At 43.4% G+C, this 18,738-nt stretch overlaps 1 protein-coding gene across 6 annotated transcripts in view; it reads right to left on the bottom strand.

Annotated features, from left to right (window-relative positions):
- PTK2 (protein tyrosine kinase 2) overlaps positions 1-18,738 on the bottom strand; it is an 878,302-nt gene that overhangs the window by 253,414 nt on the left and 606,150 nt on the right. For all 6 annotated transcript variants that reach the window (XM_086966271.1, XM_086966270.1, XM_086966268.1 and 3 more), the window contains 2 exons: positions 5,738-5,822; positions 2,401-2,501 (listed from right to left, as the gene is read on the bottom strand). In XM_086966271.1, coding sequence (XP_086822397.1) covers positions 2,401-2,501; positions 5,738-5,822 — 186 coding nt within the window. The remainder of the gene's footprint in view (positions 1-2,400; positions 2,502-5,737; positions 5,823-18,738) is intronic.

An 18,738-nucleotide genomic window follows, 5' to 3' on the forward strand; every position in this document is an offset into this window, starting at 1 on the left:
TACGGTGGTGGGATACGAGGCTGGCTTCTTTAAAAGGATTACATGGGTAGATTTCCAGATCAAGGGGACAAAGGAAAAAGTGCCTGAAAGACTAAGCTGTTGCCTAAGAATGGGACAGATGGATGAATGTCACTTAGCTAAGTTAAAGGGAGGGCAGGGGTTGAAAGAGGAATAGGACTTGCACTTGCAGCAAACATACAGTTAATGAGCAGAGTAGACCGGGCTAGTGCTCTCTATCTGCGGTCACATTTCTGTGAGCAGTCTCTCAGTCCTGCAAGCCCTTGACAGGGTGGTCTTTAACACTTCCAGAAATAAGTATGTGACTAGAACATGCCTTTGCTCACATCCATCTATAAAATGTAAAATAGCCCTTGATTGAGTCTACTCTACATTTATCTTGCCTCCTAATCATGCTGGATCTGTTTGCAGCCTTTGACACCATCAAACATGCTACACTATTTGACCGTCTAAAACTTAGGATGGGCCTCTCCGGCACCGTGCTAAAATGGTTTTCCTCCATCTTACACAACAGATCGCAGTGCATTCTAATCAATCACACTTTTTTCGAGCAGTCTCCGCTATTGCTGGGCATCCCCCAAAGTTCTATCCTCTGCCCGACACTGTTCACCTCTATATGGAGCACCTTTCTGAAGTCCTCAAACTCTCCCACAACTCCTACCATATGTATGCTGACGACACCCAACTCTACATGAGAATAACTTCCAACGAGGACATCCACACCCTTAACATCAATAACAAAAATGCAACAATGGCTAATTTGGAACCACCTCACTCAATGCCCTTAAAACAGACTTCTTATTGCTCCACCCACTACCACTCCTATCGTCAACAACTGGCTCCCTCTTGTCTCTGCCTTGAATTGCACTCCATCGACTGCGCCAAATCCCTAATTATAATACTAGACAAAGTTGTCTCCATGCAAAAACACATCAGAGCCATCACTAGAGGAGCTGACCATCAAGTGCATATCCTTAGGAAACTACAACCTTTCCTCCCCATGGCTGATCTCACAACTGCGACTCATGCACTTGTTCTCTGAAAACTTGACTACAGTAGCACTACGTGGGCCTACCGAAAACTTCACTTGAACCACTCAAGGATACCCTTTATGCTGCAGCTAAGCTCATCACGGGTTAAAAAAAATAAAGTGATACCATCATTCCTGACCTTCGTGTACTGAATTGGCTTCCCTTCGAGGCCAGGATGCATCTCAAAATCGCCTGCATGACTCGATTAACTTTATTCAACCTTAATCATTAAGATCATAAAAGTACAATAGGTCATACATACATATTCAATTATATAACTCATTTCCACAACATATTAATAAATATAGATAGAAACTGAATAAAAAGAAGCTAGGGTTAAAAATATACTATTAAAAGACATCTAAATTCATCTAAACTATAGGAATATATGCAAAGCAGTGCCAACATCAAGTAAAGTGCAAGTTATGGGCGGACCGATCTCCGATTTACTAAGCGCAAACATAGATAGGAAGAGAGAGAAAAACATACATAACTCAAAGCACTGCACCACAATACCTCCTCCTACCTATCCCAGAAACTGTCCATATCGGGAGGAAATAGATCCTCCAAAAGGATGAGCACCTTGCTTCTCAAGCCTCAAAAATCATAGAAAAAGAAAATCTACAATCGTTCCTGGAACGGCCCCAAACATTTGGAACTCTCTACCCACGGAGATCGATGCAACCCATCCACATGCCTCTTCCAGAAAGAAGTAAAAATGTTTCTATCTAACAAATTTCTTTCTCACTTGGACTAGGCCACTGGTACCCCTTCCCCACACTCGCCAAGTATCCTGCCCATCACTACCTGGGGGAAAACTATGCTTCTACTCTCCTCACCCTGCAACTCCCACCCTCTTCTACTAACCTAGCTTTCACATATTCGACTGTATTTTGTTTTATGTACATATTTTATATTGTCACTTTGTATTTGTTATTTACGATTATGTAGCCCGAACAATTGCTGTTATTTTATTTACATTTTCCACAGTACATCGTTTAGTTTTTTTATCCTTATTATGCATTTTTATTTACTCTTTATGTTCCTCGTGTTATCGGTTGTGCTTACTTCGGGTCATGTTCACGCTATATAAATAAAAACACACTTTCAGAGGCGAATGACTTAGTTTCCTATCCTGGCCACAAGGTGGCAGTGTTCGCTTGCGTTTTGGATGCAAAATAAATGTTTAAAAGTATGTTACATGTGTATCCGCCAGTGATTTCTCAGATGTTCATTTGTCCACTTTACAGAGAAAACATTCTTCAGCTATAAAAGCAGCAGTCATCTTTGATCAACACAACAGACCCAATATTCCGCAGTACAGAGCGATGAGCAGGGGCGGCCTCCGTACCTCTCCCAGCGTGCACAGCTCCATGATGATCCACACCGGGTTCTCCGTTATGACACCAATCAGCTTCACGATGTGCGGGTGGTCAAACTGGCGCATGGTCACTGCAGGAGACAAGCACACGTGCTGATTTGTACCACGAAGTGTTTACAAGTTCGAGTGGCATCTCACAGTCATGAAACAGATATCGGGGGCTGCTTTTAAACGTCCTTTATGTGCACTACGTATATTATTCACAAATCTTTCTGTCGGAAGTAAGGTCTTTCTTAAAGGCATAGCCCTCAAGCGGAAAACCTGCGAAAACCTGAGCATTAACTGGGTTGCAGTAAAAGAGAATATATTCAGACTGGGAGGTACAGAAGCAAGATGGCCAGGGGAGACATTAATACTACAATGGCATTAAGCCCGAATGTATACATATTTAAATAGAATTCTCCCGGATCTGTCAGACTAAGTGGCAGAGTGGAAATGGGTGGAGAGGCGAGTGGGGTTGGCTGTGGAATATGGGAGGTGATAGGGTCATCAGCGCTGGGGTGTGTCACTGGGGGAGGTGAGTGGGAGGTTGATGGTGGAGCCTCATTGAGTGAGCTTTATTGGAAAGGTCGCAGGACGACGAATGACTGCTATTTCAGCACAGCTCAGAGAAATCATAGGTGCTAACTTCTTGCTGGCAGACTAAGCTCGATACGCGAATTGTCCAGAACGCCAGGGCCTGCGGCTTGCAAAGGTTACTTGTCAGAGGGTAGGTAGATGTGTCCAGGGGTGCCTAAAGTGGTGTGTGTGGGGATCAGCTAATGACCTCAACTAGGATTTATAGTGAATTTTAAGAACGCACAGTAGACTAGCCCTTCTAGTAGTGAATTTTAAGAATGCAAAAGATGCTGTTTCTGCTGAGAGGATGTTGTAGCTGCTCATTTTAAGAATACACACTCTTCTAGCCCACTAAGAGGCAGCTGCAACAGTTCACTGTGGCTCATAAGTAGCAGACTGATCACAGCCATGACTATCTGGACGGTGGCAGATCGCACGGATGTGCAGCATATGGTATCTGGAGAGAGGATACTAAGGGTTCTTCAAGAGGAGGATGGCGTTTGTGGATCTGAGCGCAAATTTAGCGCCCTGTCCACGTTTCGCTGTACCACACACTCAACTTAGGACACCAAGCACAGACAGCAAGAGTGCACCTAACTATACAAAAAAATGCACTTTGCTTAGCGCATGCATGAACCATGACAGTTTGCATCAGCGCTTAGGAGAGCACATTCACAAAAGCCAATGCTGCAGATGGCAACAGCAGCTTTGTCTCTCACTAGACGTAGACCAGCCTCTGTTTGAAGAGGGGGAGGCACCCCCGGCAGACGGGTGCAGTACATTAATACACCTGCTATTAGAGGTGTGCCTGGGAAGTTCCTGGGACCCCCTTTTGCACCCTGGCAAGTTCCGCCCTCCCTCGAGCACACCCTGACACGGCACCATTTCATATGTGGTGCACAGCCAGTGTGCCTACAAATACCTTCTTTGCGACTGCTTCTCCTTCATAAATGCAGACGCACGGGGCTCCCTCGTTTGCACGGGGCCATACATTGTAGTTGGGGCTGGGGAGTGTGTGTGTGTGTGTGTGGGGGGGGGGGGGGGGGAGACAAGCAGCGGTGGCCCTTGTCTAATATCAAAGAGCCATGGGGATGCAAAAAGCAGCGCAGACGCCCACTGTGCCTCATAGCACTATCCGCAACGTGGCCCCCTGACTGGAAGAGAACGGCGTCAAATAGGCTGCTTGGTTTAATGGAGGGAGGGAAGTATGGTACAGATCAGCGTAAGGAGGGGGTCAGCCTAGGGAAAGAAGGACCATCCAGTGGGATGAAAACTAGAGACAGGAGAGCGAAATGGGAACAAGCAAAAGGTCCAAGTGCTCTTCAAACTTGAAAGGCAATGCCAACAGGGAGGAGTGGAGAGCGTCAGTGATAATGACATCAGCATTCAGGAGCCCTGGGGAGCTCTGAGCATCACCACGAGGCTGAAGGACTGGCGGAAAGTTAGGAAGAGTAGAGTCTAGCACTGGCGGCACGTGTGAGCATGGTGTGGGGCCAACTGCGCTGATGACTAAAGATACAGAACAGCATTCGTGGTGTGCTGCTGCAATAACAGGTGAGGACAGTTTCTGTGAAGTGTAGCGCCCAGAAGTCTGAGTAGAGAGTATTTAGCATGTTGTTTGTAAACGGACAGTGGAAGAGTAGGCTGCACATGATACATATCCGTGGCCAACACATACGCAGTCCTCATATTGCGAGATTAGGAAACAAGGGATGTAAAAAGGAATAGATCACAAAACGAGGCTTGTGAACCTACGCACCTCCCACCCGTCACAACTCCCAACTGCAGATCTGACTCTCCCCTCCCTCACTTGGGAGGGAGATGAACTCCCACCCTACCCGACCCATTTAACAAACCTCTTATACACCCTCAGGAAATGTCCTGGAGCCTTAAATGCAGACAGCACCAAAAAGAACTCATAACCTCTTGCAAACCTTGCTAGATCTGCCCTCTGGGGCAGTTTGTGCTGCGCACCTATATACATTCAAACTAGGGTGACAAGGTGTCCTGCAGCCCCCGGACAGAACCAGGTAGCAGGGTAAGTGTCTGCATCCCTACTCTGCTGCCTTGCCCATCCATACACCGCAGAAGGCATTAAAGATCTGTGGCCAGAGTTTGAGGGCACTTACATCTTACTGGCCTTCCCCTGGACTCAATCACAGGATGGTGGAGGGATAGGGGTTGTTCAGGAAAACATCATTTTGCAGTACTACTGTCAACCAACTTTTAACAGAGGATGGCACCATTTTGAGGCCATATTAATTCTAGAAAAAGAGCCCCAACCAGTTTTTTTCCAATTGCCTTTACGATTTCTTGTGTATTTCTTTACCATATCCCCCTTTGCCTCATAGGTTTTATAAGTAACTTTCAGGAGCTTGAAGTTTACCATTGGAAAAGCAGGACTACACGTCCCAGAATGCAACTAGAACAAAGAGTAACAGAGCAGATCTTTATTATCCTTTCTTTAGGGCTCCCATAAGCCTCTGAAATGTGAAAGTACACAGTCTCCGAAACACTGGTCTTTTTTTGCCTGTGTTAGGTCTAGTTACCACTGGAAGTCTGTAGATGTGCCCGCAGTCCTTTGCTGTGTATTCTGACACTGTAATCCTTTCTATGTCTAGCGTTGGTACCAACTTATAGTCCTATTTCAATGCTACATTACGGTTTTGGGTTTGAAAAAATGGTCACTAAATTCATACATGCAACAAATTTAGCTGAAATGGAGGGCGCGGAGAAAAGTGATACTTACAGGCTTCTTGTAAGAACTTTTCCCTCACACTGTCGGAAGTACAGTTTTTACACGTCTTGATGGCGACAGCCATGGCGGGGTTTTCCTGTACAGCGAAAAGAGACAGTAAATAGGGATCCACATTCGAAGACAGCACAATAAACAGTTCATATGAATGTCGAGCTTCACCCTAGAGAGAGAGACGACTCACTGAAAACGGCATTGTAACCTTCATAAAAAAAAGACTTTTTGCAATTGAAGGAAATGGGGTTGAATACAAATGCACCCCGATTGTTTGTTTAGACCACTTTTCAAAACAGTGTGCTGTGTTAATTATATTTAGAGCAGCATTTTCAGCTAGTAAATACCATCCAGTTGTACCTCAGTGCCTTCACAACCATTCAATTTAGTTGGCACGGAGAAGCCCGCATAGTGAGAATTGCAAATTACTTCCTTTCTTGCCAGATGTGCTTCCCCCGCAGGCAACGTTTTACAATACACAGAAGCGAACATTCACGAGAAAAGGCAGGCATGTGTTCGAACTGGAATGTTACTGTGTCCATACTGTCCACTCTCAGCCTATGAATAGCTTCACAGCACACATTCAGCACGACCCAGGGGGCCTGGTGACTATGAAAGCTATGTTTCTAGGCTGCACGAGCATACACCCTTTGTTGGCACGTGGCTAGGTTCGCCTCATCAGTCCATATGCATCAGTTACATCCTTAATGACTACTAGGGCTTGCCAGTGAGCTTTGTAGTGTTTGTGCCTGTGCTGCACATTAAGAAGTCTTTCTTCTCTTTCTTCTATGTGCAGCTGGCGGCTCAACTAGAGTTGAAGCGACAACAGCAGGGCTCGAGTCGGGGTACCACGCAGGTGGACGGCGTCCCCCCACTTATTTTAATTTATTTTACCAGGTGGACGCCGTCCCCCCTGCAAAGATGCCCTTGCTAAGGAATCGTGTATTCTTGCCATTAACTGCATGCAAAAACTCAACAAATATAAAGACGGGGCGGGAACGCCCTGCGGTCCCACCACTGACTGTTCCCGATAGAAGCTGTAGTTACAAGCATGGTAAGCCCAGGGAAGCTATTCACAAAAAAACGCTACATCCCCTCCCCATCCTCCGCCTGGGAAGGGCTCTTTGAACAGCCTACAGGTACTGCTTTTTACGTTTTTATCTAACTCACTAATGTGACGGGCGTAGGTGAAGTATGTAATGCCATGTTTACAGATGTATATAGGACTGCTCAAATAACATTGCAAGAGTTGATTCTACACCCTGCAAAAAACCCTTGGGTCCACAGTGCTAGGCTGCCTGTGAAATTACAGAAACATCTTTTGTTTTTTATTCTTTTTCAAAATACATTTTCAAATAAAGGCTCTCTTTCTTCAACATATATGTACTGCACTGTAGGACTAATTTACATAGATGTGTTTTCGAAGTGCAGATATGTGTGAAAGGAGTGCTCGAATTTTTATCTTTCGTGACGTCACTTCCGGCCGTGACGTCACGACATGCCTTTGAGCATCCCCCCACTTCTATGTTTTTACATTTCGTGACGTCACTTTCTGTCGTGACGTAACTTCCTGTATTTGAGCGTCCCCCCACTTCTTTATTTAGGATTTGTGCCCTGGACAACAGTCTTTCTTCCATACCCATCGCTGGCAGACTACTATCCAATCATACACTCCCTCTAGGATTCGTGGCAAAGCTGAGGCCTGCACTGAGAAGCTGCACTATGGTCTGAGTTTATAAAGCAGGAGCTTCAGGGTTTCTAGCCACTGACTTGAACTGCCTTGCTCAAACCATTAAGTAATGTTTGCACTCTGCGCCTCTTCTGTCTTGACACACCTAACTTCTGAAACGTCTGCTTGTGCTGGGACTGTAGCATAGGTCAGGTTCTCTACGCTGCTTAGATCCTGCACTCTTTTACAACATCTGCATTCCCCAGTGTCAAAAGACAATCATGTACCTAAAAAGGATTCCCCCCCCCCAAAATGTCAATAATCTGACAGAGAAAGCAGTAACCATGGAAACCTGGACACTTTAGGGGGAAAAAGTTCAAAGCAGTGGAATGTTTGAACTCTTTGCACAAGGAAAAGAAAGGAGTGCAAACAGACTCTCCAAGAATTGAATATTAAGCAATGCTTCAGGATTTCCAAAGGCAAACATCACTATCTGGGTCATGAAACATTAACCACTTGAGCCAATCTAAAAAAGTTCCATGGTTCCATGAGACGTGCGCAACAAAGACGCATTATGGTAAGGTCGACTACTGACAAATTTGTCTGAATGCATAATACAACATGTCAAAATCCCTACCAAATGTGACATCCAAAAAACACATACAAGTCTACAATTACAACAATCAACATACATACACATTTACAATAATGATCAATCAATTACATAAAAAAGAGGTCAGCAAACTTTACATAAGCTAAGACCCATTAATGTAACTTACACAATTTTCGCTTGTCTCAAATGGACACAATAATCTTCCATGATAGTGCTTCTCCTGGTTCAATAGAATCACGAGGGTTCATATGTACATCTTTACAGCGGTGTTTAAGGATATCAGCATCATAAGTATACAAGTCAATCCTTTTTGGTGAAGGAAAGTAACAATGCTATCAACCAGGACCAGGCGAACCTCAGAGACGTGAACCCCGATAAGATGCTCATCACAGAAAGATGCAGAGTTTACCTCTGTGTACTGGTGTGATACCCTTAAAGGGGTCAATAGAGTAAATCGTGCCCAAAGCAGCTACAAATATTGATGCAGAATGACCCTTACATGTGGCCTCAATTGACCCAAACAGAGAGCACTAGCTCCATCCTATTTCGCAGGGTATATAGTAAAATGCCTCAATTGGGTTCAATTTATGAAACTGAAGAGCGTGCAAGGATGAGCTTGTCTTGTAGAACTTAAACCTCTGAACTGCATGACACACGCAGACACACATCAATGCACCATAACCTGTGCAACAGACAATTCAGGCCCCAAAAACCGAGGCCAGGTAACTCCTAGGAATCTTTAATAGGTATTGGCCAACTCTTAGCAAACCATGAATAATGATCATTTCAATGCCCTCCCCAAAGGAACATCAGGTGCACGCTTCCCTCCATCTGGGAACACAACGAGGCTACAATCTCAGCATCTCGATGAATAATCCAATAGACACCAAGTCGCTGATGATCCAATTTCCTACCGCTTCCTAATATTTCCCGAATTCTTCCATTAGAAAATGCAGTTGCAGCATTTTTATTTCCCTGAACAGATGATTAGCCTCATCAGCACTACAAGGAACCACTCTCTCTAAAGTTTACCATTTCTAATTGGATAATTAAACGTGACTAACTAAATGGACAATTTCCATTGAAAAACGAGGATTGTGTTTTGCAGGCTGTGCGCTTTTCCTCGGAACAGCAATAATAGGTAATTGTATTTACGTTTCAGATTACAGCATAAGATCTACAGGCAGAGCAGGGGCAGCAGAACCTTTATACAACAACTGCATGCAGGGAATTTATTTTATACTGTTCGTTTCGACATATATTTTGAAATTTACTAATAGTATAGTGTGCGCTGATTCGTGATACTCATCACAAAATTAGATACCTTAAACAGCTAACAAAATCTTATCACCCGGGTCCCAAAGAGAACGAAATGCATGTTCAAGAGCTGCTAAAAAGCCAAGGGCGTGAAAGACACACTGACCACATGTAAATAACAATAAGATAAAGCAAGGGAAATGAGGAAGTGGACAGTGTTCTGGTTTACATTTGATGGTGTGTTCTAAAACAAGATTAGTAGTCAAAAGCAGAGGCACTTCCCCGCTAAGGCGGAGGGGCGTCGAACCACTGCTTCAAAGTAGGCAAAGAAAACAAAATGATAATAACGGAGCGTTATTTTATTTTTTGGATTGTAGTTGCTGCCAGGTTAGGGTGGGGTGGGGCTGAGCTTCGCGCGTCACAGGGAGAAGGAGTGGTTGCTCTACTCTTGTGTGCATAACTGCTTGGGCTGGCAAACAGTCATGCGCACTTTGCATTTTCTCCACCCAGGTTTCATTACAACCTGGTAGGAGAACACGCCCAGGTTTCCACTCCCTCTCTGAGCGCCGAACCACAGTGCTCAAACCAATCACGACGCTGCCATCAGCAGCGTCATGATTGGTAAGGGGAGTCTGAAAGCTTGGGTGCTTCCTGTTCTTGGTTCCTGAAAGAGGCAACAGCAGCTGGTGACGGTAACTGGCAGGTTAAGTTGTATTTTTTAAATTTATTTCCTACCTCCCCCCACCACCGTCCCCTCCCCCGCCTCAGTCTCCTAACAGCTGTCACTTGCCCAAAAATAAGTGTTCGTGATGCACATTGTTTTTCCATTACCACATCTGCCAGCTTCTTGTAAAATGTCAAAGTTATAAAAAGTCAACATTCGGTAGCGGCCCGTCCTTAAAAGGTGGAGGAGCCATGACCACCCACCTTTTGGCTGACATGAAGAGTGTCTGTCAGGCAGAATAAAGGTCAGCCTGACAGACACTCTTTATGTTCGGGTCAGTCAGTCAGGCACTAAACATGCGCTAAATGCGCAGGCGCATGGCTGCCTGAGCTGGACTTTGCCGGCTTGAAGATGTCACCGCTTCTGTGGGCACGACCTTGTCAGTTTGACAAATCGTTTGGAGGACTTCCCCTTCATAACAAGTGGGAGCGTCACTGATAACTTTGGACCCGGGCGCTTCAGATTTAAGCCCCGAAGTGCCCAGGACAAGTGTCTATCATGGACGCCTCATCACAGAGTGGTATGGGGTCAGCAAGTACCCTATCCCATTGTGTAACAAAGTTGGGACAGCCAACGCCTCTCACTGGCTGACCATACAGGTCGACCAGTGAGATGTGGCGGCAGTCCGAATCCTACAGGAACCTTGAGGCCAAGATCTCTGCTGGAGTGGTAGGTTATTTTTATTGCAATGTTTGAAGAGTGCGGGCATGTGTGTGTATTTGTGAGTGGGTACTGTGAATAGGAGTGAGTGTGCTCGTGAATGGTAGGGTGTATGTGTGCACACTAGTGAATGCATGGGTGTCAGAGTCAGTGTGCATGTAGATGGGTGAGTGTATGTATGTGGCCTACCTGCACCTCCTCCTGCATGAAGGACCAGCCACCACTGCCACGTTTCTGACCTCATACATTATCTTTTTTTTTTTTATTTATTTATACGAAAACACATGAGTCGGTTGAGACAGAAACACAGAGAGAGAGAGAACAAAAAAAACAACAGTGACAGAGGAAAACAATTTGTTCGATCCAGTACATCTCCAACAGTTGACATTTTGCAGCAAAACAATAGAAAACGACATTATAAATTAACAAAGTTATATACGTGACAAACTTAATTAAATCCACCAGGAAATTATACAAAATCAAGATAAGTCCCCCCATTTACATCTCGAGATAGTTTGTAACCAACCCCCAAATCTGTTCCCCAATCTTCTTTCTACGGGAGCTCTTTAAGGCATAGAGACTATGTTCCATATTGTGTATTGAAAAAAAGCGAGCCCGCCAGGCTTCAAAAGCGGGCGGTTCTTGTTGCAACCATGCTGATGCAATACATAGCCTGTACACTGCAGTTACTAAAAAAATAAGTTTAGCATATTTCTTCGAGATACTAGTATTCTCTGTGCCCATTTCAACACCCAGTAATATCTGTGTTACTGTTAATTGTATCGGGCTACCGACTATTGCCGAGACACATTTTTCTATCTGAGACAACACGGGAGCTAACACAGTGCATGTACAAAATATATGGACATCATCCGCTGAGATAACCCCACACCGAAAACATTTACCTATAGCATCACCCGACCATTTAGACACCTTATCTGGGGTATAATATAAATTATAAATTGATTTAAAATGTTGAGCCACCAACTTTGCTGACAAGAATAAATCTTTAGCCATAACTAACGAAGTTTCTATTTGGATGTCCTGTCTGCCTAGTTTAGCACACCATTTAATATTCTGTTGCTCAAGATCATTTTCTTTAGTGTCTAACAAATGTTTATATAGTACTCCGATTCTTACCCCTTTCATAAGAGCTTTTGGCCTGTTGGTGGGCGGTCAGGAAGTTCAATCCTTATCTCTGGGGTAGTCATTTCACTATTCGTACTGATCACAGTCCCCTGGTTTCTATTTTGTCCGGGGAAAAAATTAAGGAGCACACCCCTAGAATTGCGAGACTGTCCACTAAGCTTCTTCAGTATGATTTTAAGGTTGTTTATCTGCCAGGCTCAAAGAATGTCAGAGCCGACTATTTTTCTCGTTTTCCTTTAACTGATAATGACTCTGAGGTTGAAAAAGATGAAGACCTTGAGGATTGTTTTGTTGCGGGTCTGGATCTTGAAGGCATGTGTGCGATCAGTGAGGGTGAGTGGAAAAAAGAGTTGTTGAAGGATGCGGTTCTCCTACAGGTTGTCGACTATCTGAAGTCTGGTTGGCCCAAAGAGAAGAATGTTACTGGGCTTTTCCAAACTTTTGTCAAGGTTGCTGACGAGCTCACTGTTGAAGATGGCATACTCATGCGGTGTGGGAGGCTTATTCCTCCTGAGAGCTTGCGGAAGCGTCTGGTGCACATGAAGGGCATTTAGGGAAGACTTTCACCAAACGTAGGTTGAGAGATGTGTTCTGGTGGCCACAGATGGACGTGTGCGTTGATTCTCTGGTTGACAACTGTGTCATTTGTAAGTCCTCAGATAAAAGTCATAAGGTTAGGTCTCCCCCTATGGAGCCTGTTCAACTTCCGGAAAGGGCGTGGGAAAAGATTGGGGTTGATCTGGTCGGTCCTTTTTATCTTTTACCCTCTTGTTCCCGCTTTGCCATTGTTGCCATTGATTACTACTCCAAATGGCCGGAAATTCGCTTCGTCAGTGAAGCCTCCTCTGCTAGCGTAATTTCTTTTTTGAAAGACATCTTCTTGAGAGAGGGGTTTCCGTCTGTTGTCATGACTGACAATGGTGTCCAATTTGTCAGTTGTGAGTTTGAATCTTTCCTCAAACAAGGTGGTGTGACACATAAGAAAAGTTCCCTTTACCACCCCCAGGCCAATGGTCTCGTTGAGAGGATGAACCGTGTTCTCAACAACTGTATCCAGTGGGCCATTGCTAGCAAGTGTGTGGTTGAGAATGCTGTGCGTTCCATGCTATGGTTTTATCGTACAACAGCTCATTCTTCTACTGGGGTCTCCCCCTTTGAGCTCCTGAGGGGTAGGAAACCCTCCACCAAAATTTGTCCGGGTTGGATGTCCAAGTGGGTAAAAACGAATGTTATGGATGGAGTTGATGTTTTTGTCAGAGACAATGTTTCTGAAGCTCAGAAGAAGCAGAAAACCTATTTTGATGAAAGGAAGAGGTCTGCTGCCCTTGACATCTGTGTTGGTGATGTGGTTCGGATTAAAAATCCTGTCCATGTCACTAAAGGTAGGAGCAAATTCTCTCAACCACTTGTAGTTGACAAGGTCTGTGGAAATGCTGTACGTGTAAATAATAAGGATTGGTGGAACATCTGCAAAATTGTTAAAATTAGTAGTGATGATGCCTACACTGATGTTTCTCAGCCCAATCCCAGCTCTGTTTCAAGTGACAAACGTTTTAGTACTGTTGCTATCAATGATAATGGCAGAAATGTTGTTGATGCTTCTGTTCCAGGACCTCGCAGGAGTCATAGAGTGTGTAAGGTTCCTGCCAGGTTCAGATAACCTTTTGCTTCTGTTTTCTCCTTCACTTCCAGCTGTGTTTTCTTCCTTCTCCTATTCTCGTTCTATTTTTCTGGCTACTTCTCTCCTCTTTTCTCTTGCTTCTTTTGTTCTTTTCTTTTCCTTTCTCCTTTCCTTCTCCTAGTACGAACGCTTCCTCTTTTGTTTTACTGAAAAGAGGATAATGTAGTATTCACTGTTTTGTGCCTTCCTGGCACCTGTAGTTAGAACCCTTGTGTTCTCATGTTCTATGGGTTTGTTGTAGAATGTTGCCTTCTGGCAGTTGATAGCTTTGCCTGCTGCCTGTCGCTGTGCTTCTCCTAAGCTGAATAAACTTGAACTACAAACCAATCCTGTTGTCCATCCAACTTCAATACTACAGTCTTCAATTAAAGAATCCGGTTTGAAATTACCTCCCAAATCCGTTAAATAATTACGAATCTGTAAGTATTTAGCGAAATGGTCTCTAGGGAGAGAATATTGTTCTCGTAATTGTTCAAAAGATTTACAATAACTAGCATCATACAAATCCTCCACCACTCTAATACCTTTCTCCCTGCAATTAAGTACAATTCTATCCCAGATATCTAAGGGTAGGAAAAACGACAATAAAAATGGGGTATACCAAGTTATTTTCCCAAGGCCCAGTAGCCTCCGAACTATATGCCAGACCTTATTTACAGCTGTCATTGTCTTAAAACGAGTACGTTTGTAGTAGCTTTGTTCAAGATACTTAAATAAACAATTCTTGACTTTTACCCCCAGCAGCATTTGATAGATCGATTGAGAATCTGCAGGTCTTGCAGGATCTTTTCCAGTTAGTAAAATTCCTATTCCTTGCAACATACAGGCATAATAATAAAGTGTGAAATCTGGAACCGACCAACCTCCCACCTTTCTTGGGAGAATCATGAAGCGCCTAGCCCTTCTAGCCTTCCCTTCAGACCATATAAAGCGCATACAAACTGTCTGCAGTTGTTCCAAACTGGTCTTCGGGACTTCTAGGGGTATACATCGGAAAAAATATAGAATTTGAGGCAGAATCAGCATTTTTAATAAATTGCAACGACCTACAGGTGTAAACATTCTGCCTGGTCTAGTTTTTTCTTAGCACTAACTAGGAGCTGATCCCAATTAGTTTTAACTAAGGCAGTTGTACTTGCCCGCAGCGTGACTCCCAAATATACCACCTCCTGACAAAGTCTAGCATCAGTGTAGTTTGATATATTTATACTGAGTAACTGGGTTTTTGCTGCGTTTAATTTGTATCCGGATGATTTACCAAATTCTAGGGCCAGATGTTCTATAGCCTGCATTGCCATGATAGGTTTGGACGTGACCACTGCTACGTCGTCAGCATAGGCTAGCACCTTAGCGTGATATATATGTACTTTTAATGGAGTAATGTTAGCATTGGAGTCCAGCATTCTTAAGAAACGCTCAATGTATAGAGCAAATAGTAAGGGGGAGCAGGGACACCCCTGTCTGGTCCCCCTACCTATTTGCACTGCTGCTGATTCCAGGCCCATGGCATTAATCCGGGCTACCGGTTGCTGATACAGAACCTGTATTGATTTGATGAACTCAGGACCGAAACCACGACTCTTCAAGTTATCCCACAGAAAGGGCCAAGCCACACGGTCGAAAGCCTTTTGGGCATCCAATAAAATTAAGCAAAATGGTTCCCTGGTTGCCTTAGCATAATCAAGTAGTGTTATCACTCTTCTAACATGATTAGTTGTACCACGTTGTGGAATAAATCCATGTTGTATTTTGGAAACAAGACCCGAAATAACCCCAGAAAGCCTATTTGCTAAAATCTTCGAATAAATTTTACCGTCTACATTTAGTAGCGATGTAGGGCGATATGACCCCGGTAGATTTGGTGGCTTGCCCTTTTTGTGAAACACCACTATAGTCGCTTCTTGCCAAGTTTTAGGTGCAAATCCTTTCTGTGCTGCGAGCATCGTTGTCAAAAGGTCGTTTTTTAGAAATGCAAACATTTTTTATATTTTTCTAAGGGTAATTTATCTGGGCCAGCAGCCTTGCCCAATGCCAATCCATTTATCGCTGCTTCCAATTCCTCCAGAGTGATAGGCGCATCTAACCTTACCCTATCATCTTCCAGAAGGTCTTTCGTGCAATATTGCCTAATCAATGATGCGGAATTGCCACTATCATACACATCCCCCTGATAAGACCTCATACATTATCAAAGGATTTATACAGTGTCCAAAATCAGGCTGGTTCGATTGCTAATGCCCTCAAAAGATTGTGCCCAAGTCCTTCCTTTCCAAGGGAAAGCAACAGGATCACTAACAGTGTTATTTGACTCTTCTTGACTCTAAAACAAAGTGTGTCTTGACATTGAATCACAAGTCTCACAACTGATGTCCCCCTCGCTTCTCTTACCTCTTTCTCTGTAGGTAGCAATAGCAACACTTTTCTAGATCAGAAACTCTTAAACCCTACATACATGATTTTGACCTCCTCAATCTTCAGGACACCTGCAAGTATTGAACAGTATTACTACCTTTCTTACGTCCCAGTACTGTTAACCCATCTCTTAAGCAAGATGTCTTTCCTTCTACTTTAAAGATTAGTCCGGTTGCTCAACTGCTAAATAATTTTAACTAAACACTTCTGATCTCAGCAGCTTTAGATGAATCAAGACTCTACAGGTTTCAGGTTGAATGATCATAGCAGCTTTCATTAGAGTCATCTCATACAAACCGAGGACCCCTAAGTATTTCTGGCCCTGTTGCAGCATCGAGGATGGACAAATTCCTTTACAGCAAAAATAATGTAATAGCCGTCAGCTATGGTCATTGCACCCCTAGAATGACTGACACATTTGATCAACGTTCTATCCTACACTCTTAAACGAAGCGATCTGGATGGCAGCCTATGTCTTTCAGAGCTTGTCTTTTTTCAAACCATACTCATCCTGTTCTGGTGTCTTCCTCCTATGGAACTCCCTTTAAATCCTCTTTATCTCCATTAATTTTCAACGTTCACACAAACCCAAAAGATTTGGTCGCTGGATGCTGTATTTCCCATCCAGTAACCAGTGAACGCCATTCACCGCCTGAACGGATACTTCTTTTGGACTGAATCGGCAATATCCTCATTTTTTCTGAAAAAATCAATGTTCAGAGAAACTAATTTCCAATTTTCTCTTACGACAAAGTGGTTCTTTCTGTTTAATTTCCATGTCTGATATTTGGTTTGGCTGCACTGCACACAGGCTTCCAGTTAAGAATCTCACACATTCCATTTTCTTCATATAACTACGAAGACTCAATGCACCCAGCCCGGTCTCGATAGAGCAACATCAAACCTTTCTTCCATCCCATCATTTATACAATCTCTAGAAAGGTTGCCTAAGAATGGGAGTAATGCTTTGATTTGCCCAAATTTGCTTTTTTACCACAGCCAGTCTCTTTTTCAGGTCATGGCTGGTCACATTACTTTTAAAAGCCCCATGTCTTTAAAACCTGTTAACATTTCCAAAAGGTGGACAGTCTGTAGGCTCATGCTCCCCTCCAAGCAGGTCAATTATTTGGTTAAATATCACGAGTACTGAGCAAGTTATGTCCATTGCAGCACCACTTCTGTTGTGAAACCTGCACCCGCTTCATCTTCACACGTCCACAAGGCCTTGTGTTACTGGTCTTGGATGCTGTGGTACCACTCTAATTATTAAGATTTCAGGGCAGAGGGCAAAATGACATGTACACAGCTGATTGTTACCTCTTAAAAGAACACTATGAATACACTACACTTTTTTCTGATTTCCTTTGTAAGTTGACTTGACTGGGCCACGCAATGGAATATGACTCAACGGGCTAGCGAAGGGAAACTGATGCTTTCCAGACTGAAAGGGTGAGAAGCTAGAAGGCCACCTGAGGAGCACTGAAAGACATTCATTTGATCTGGTGTTTTCAGTTATTGTGAAGCTGCTGTCTTGTACAATGCTGCAATGGGAGATGCGGATGGGGTTACTGAATGTTCAGAATTGTTCAATATACTGCAGGAGGGGACCCTCAAAGACCTGGGATAATCATGTAGGATGAAATTATGGTGAATTGAAAATCCTGGTCATGCCTAGTAAATTATATATTATTATAGATAGGTTGGGAGCCTGGTTGGCTCTAAATTTCTTGAATTGATTGTTGGGGGCTTCCATTTTGGAATGATTATGGAGCGGTTGCTGCTCTTCCAGGTCTACTATATTTAACAAAATCCAATAGCGCTGTTAAATCACTGCATTCAAGTACATGACGCTATTAAACACGTCTTGTTCCCAGCAGTCTACTTAGCTCCAGACTTGCATGTTTATTGTTATGACACTTTCTTGGTGTCTTTTTGCCTCACAAAAGCTGCATTCATTTATGTTGCTCTAGGTGGACATATTTTGATTTGTGACATCCTTCCTGTTCAGAGGGGATAAGTGTATAATAAAGTACTTCAGTAGTAGTATGAACAAGGCCCGACACAGATACTCAACTGTGTGGCTAATGCTTCTTTATTACAGACCTTCTTGAGTATTTTTGAAGTGGCGTGATACATTTATTTTTCTTAAGTTGTAAACAATCAAAACCAAATTCAAGTCCTCCTCTCCTACTAAAGGTCCTGTGACTCTACCTCCAGAAGAACACATAGACACAACTCTTAATTTGATTCAAAGGTGTTCAAGGTTATTTACAACTCAGGAGTTCTAACCCTTTAGTTATATTTATCTGCGAAAATACTGGTTGGTCACAAAGTACTTTCCACAGCGAAATGTGCTGCTTCTAGTGCTGCAAAGAACGGGTGTTATTGTTACGCACATCATTATTGTTACCCAAATAACTGGGACTCTATTTCTAATTTTCAGGACAACGCAGCAGTATTGGAAAGGAGACCAGTGATTATGAAGTAACTCACCGACCCAGCTAGTGAGCACATAAAGATACCTTATAAGACAATCAAAGATGCAGCAGTACCCAAATAAGTATTGTGTGAGCAAATGTGGGGGACGTTTCGATTAACCTTTACTTGCACCTGTAATGATGAAAATATCCTGAACAAAAAACAACAGGCAATTCTTATAGTAGGAAGCCATTGCCCCAGAAAAAGTCTGAGCACTAACAGCCAACATACAATTATGGCCATCGTTTTTAAAACAAGAATAATTAAATCATTGTAAATAAAAAAAACAAGCTAACGCCCTTAGAGCAGTATTACTTAACAAGGGAATATTATAGCTGAAGATAACAATATCTGGGTA

This window comes from Lissotriton vulgaris, chromosome 4_1, assembly GCF_964263255.1.
Source record: "Lissotriton vulgaris chromosome 4_1, aLisVul1.2, whole genome shotgun sequence".
Taxonomy (NCBI): Eukaryota; Metazoa; Chordata; class Amphibia; order Caudata; family Salamandridae; genus Lissotriton; species Lissotriton vulgaris.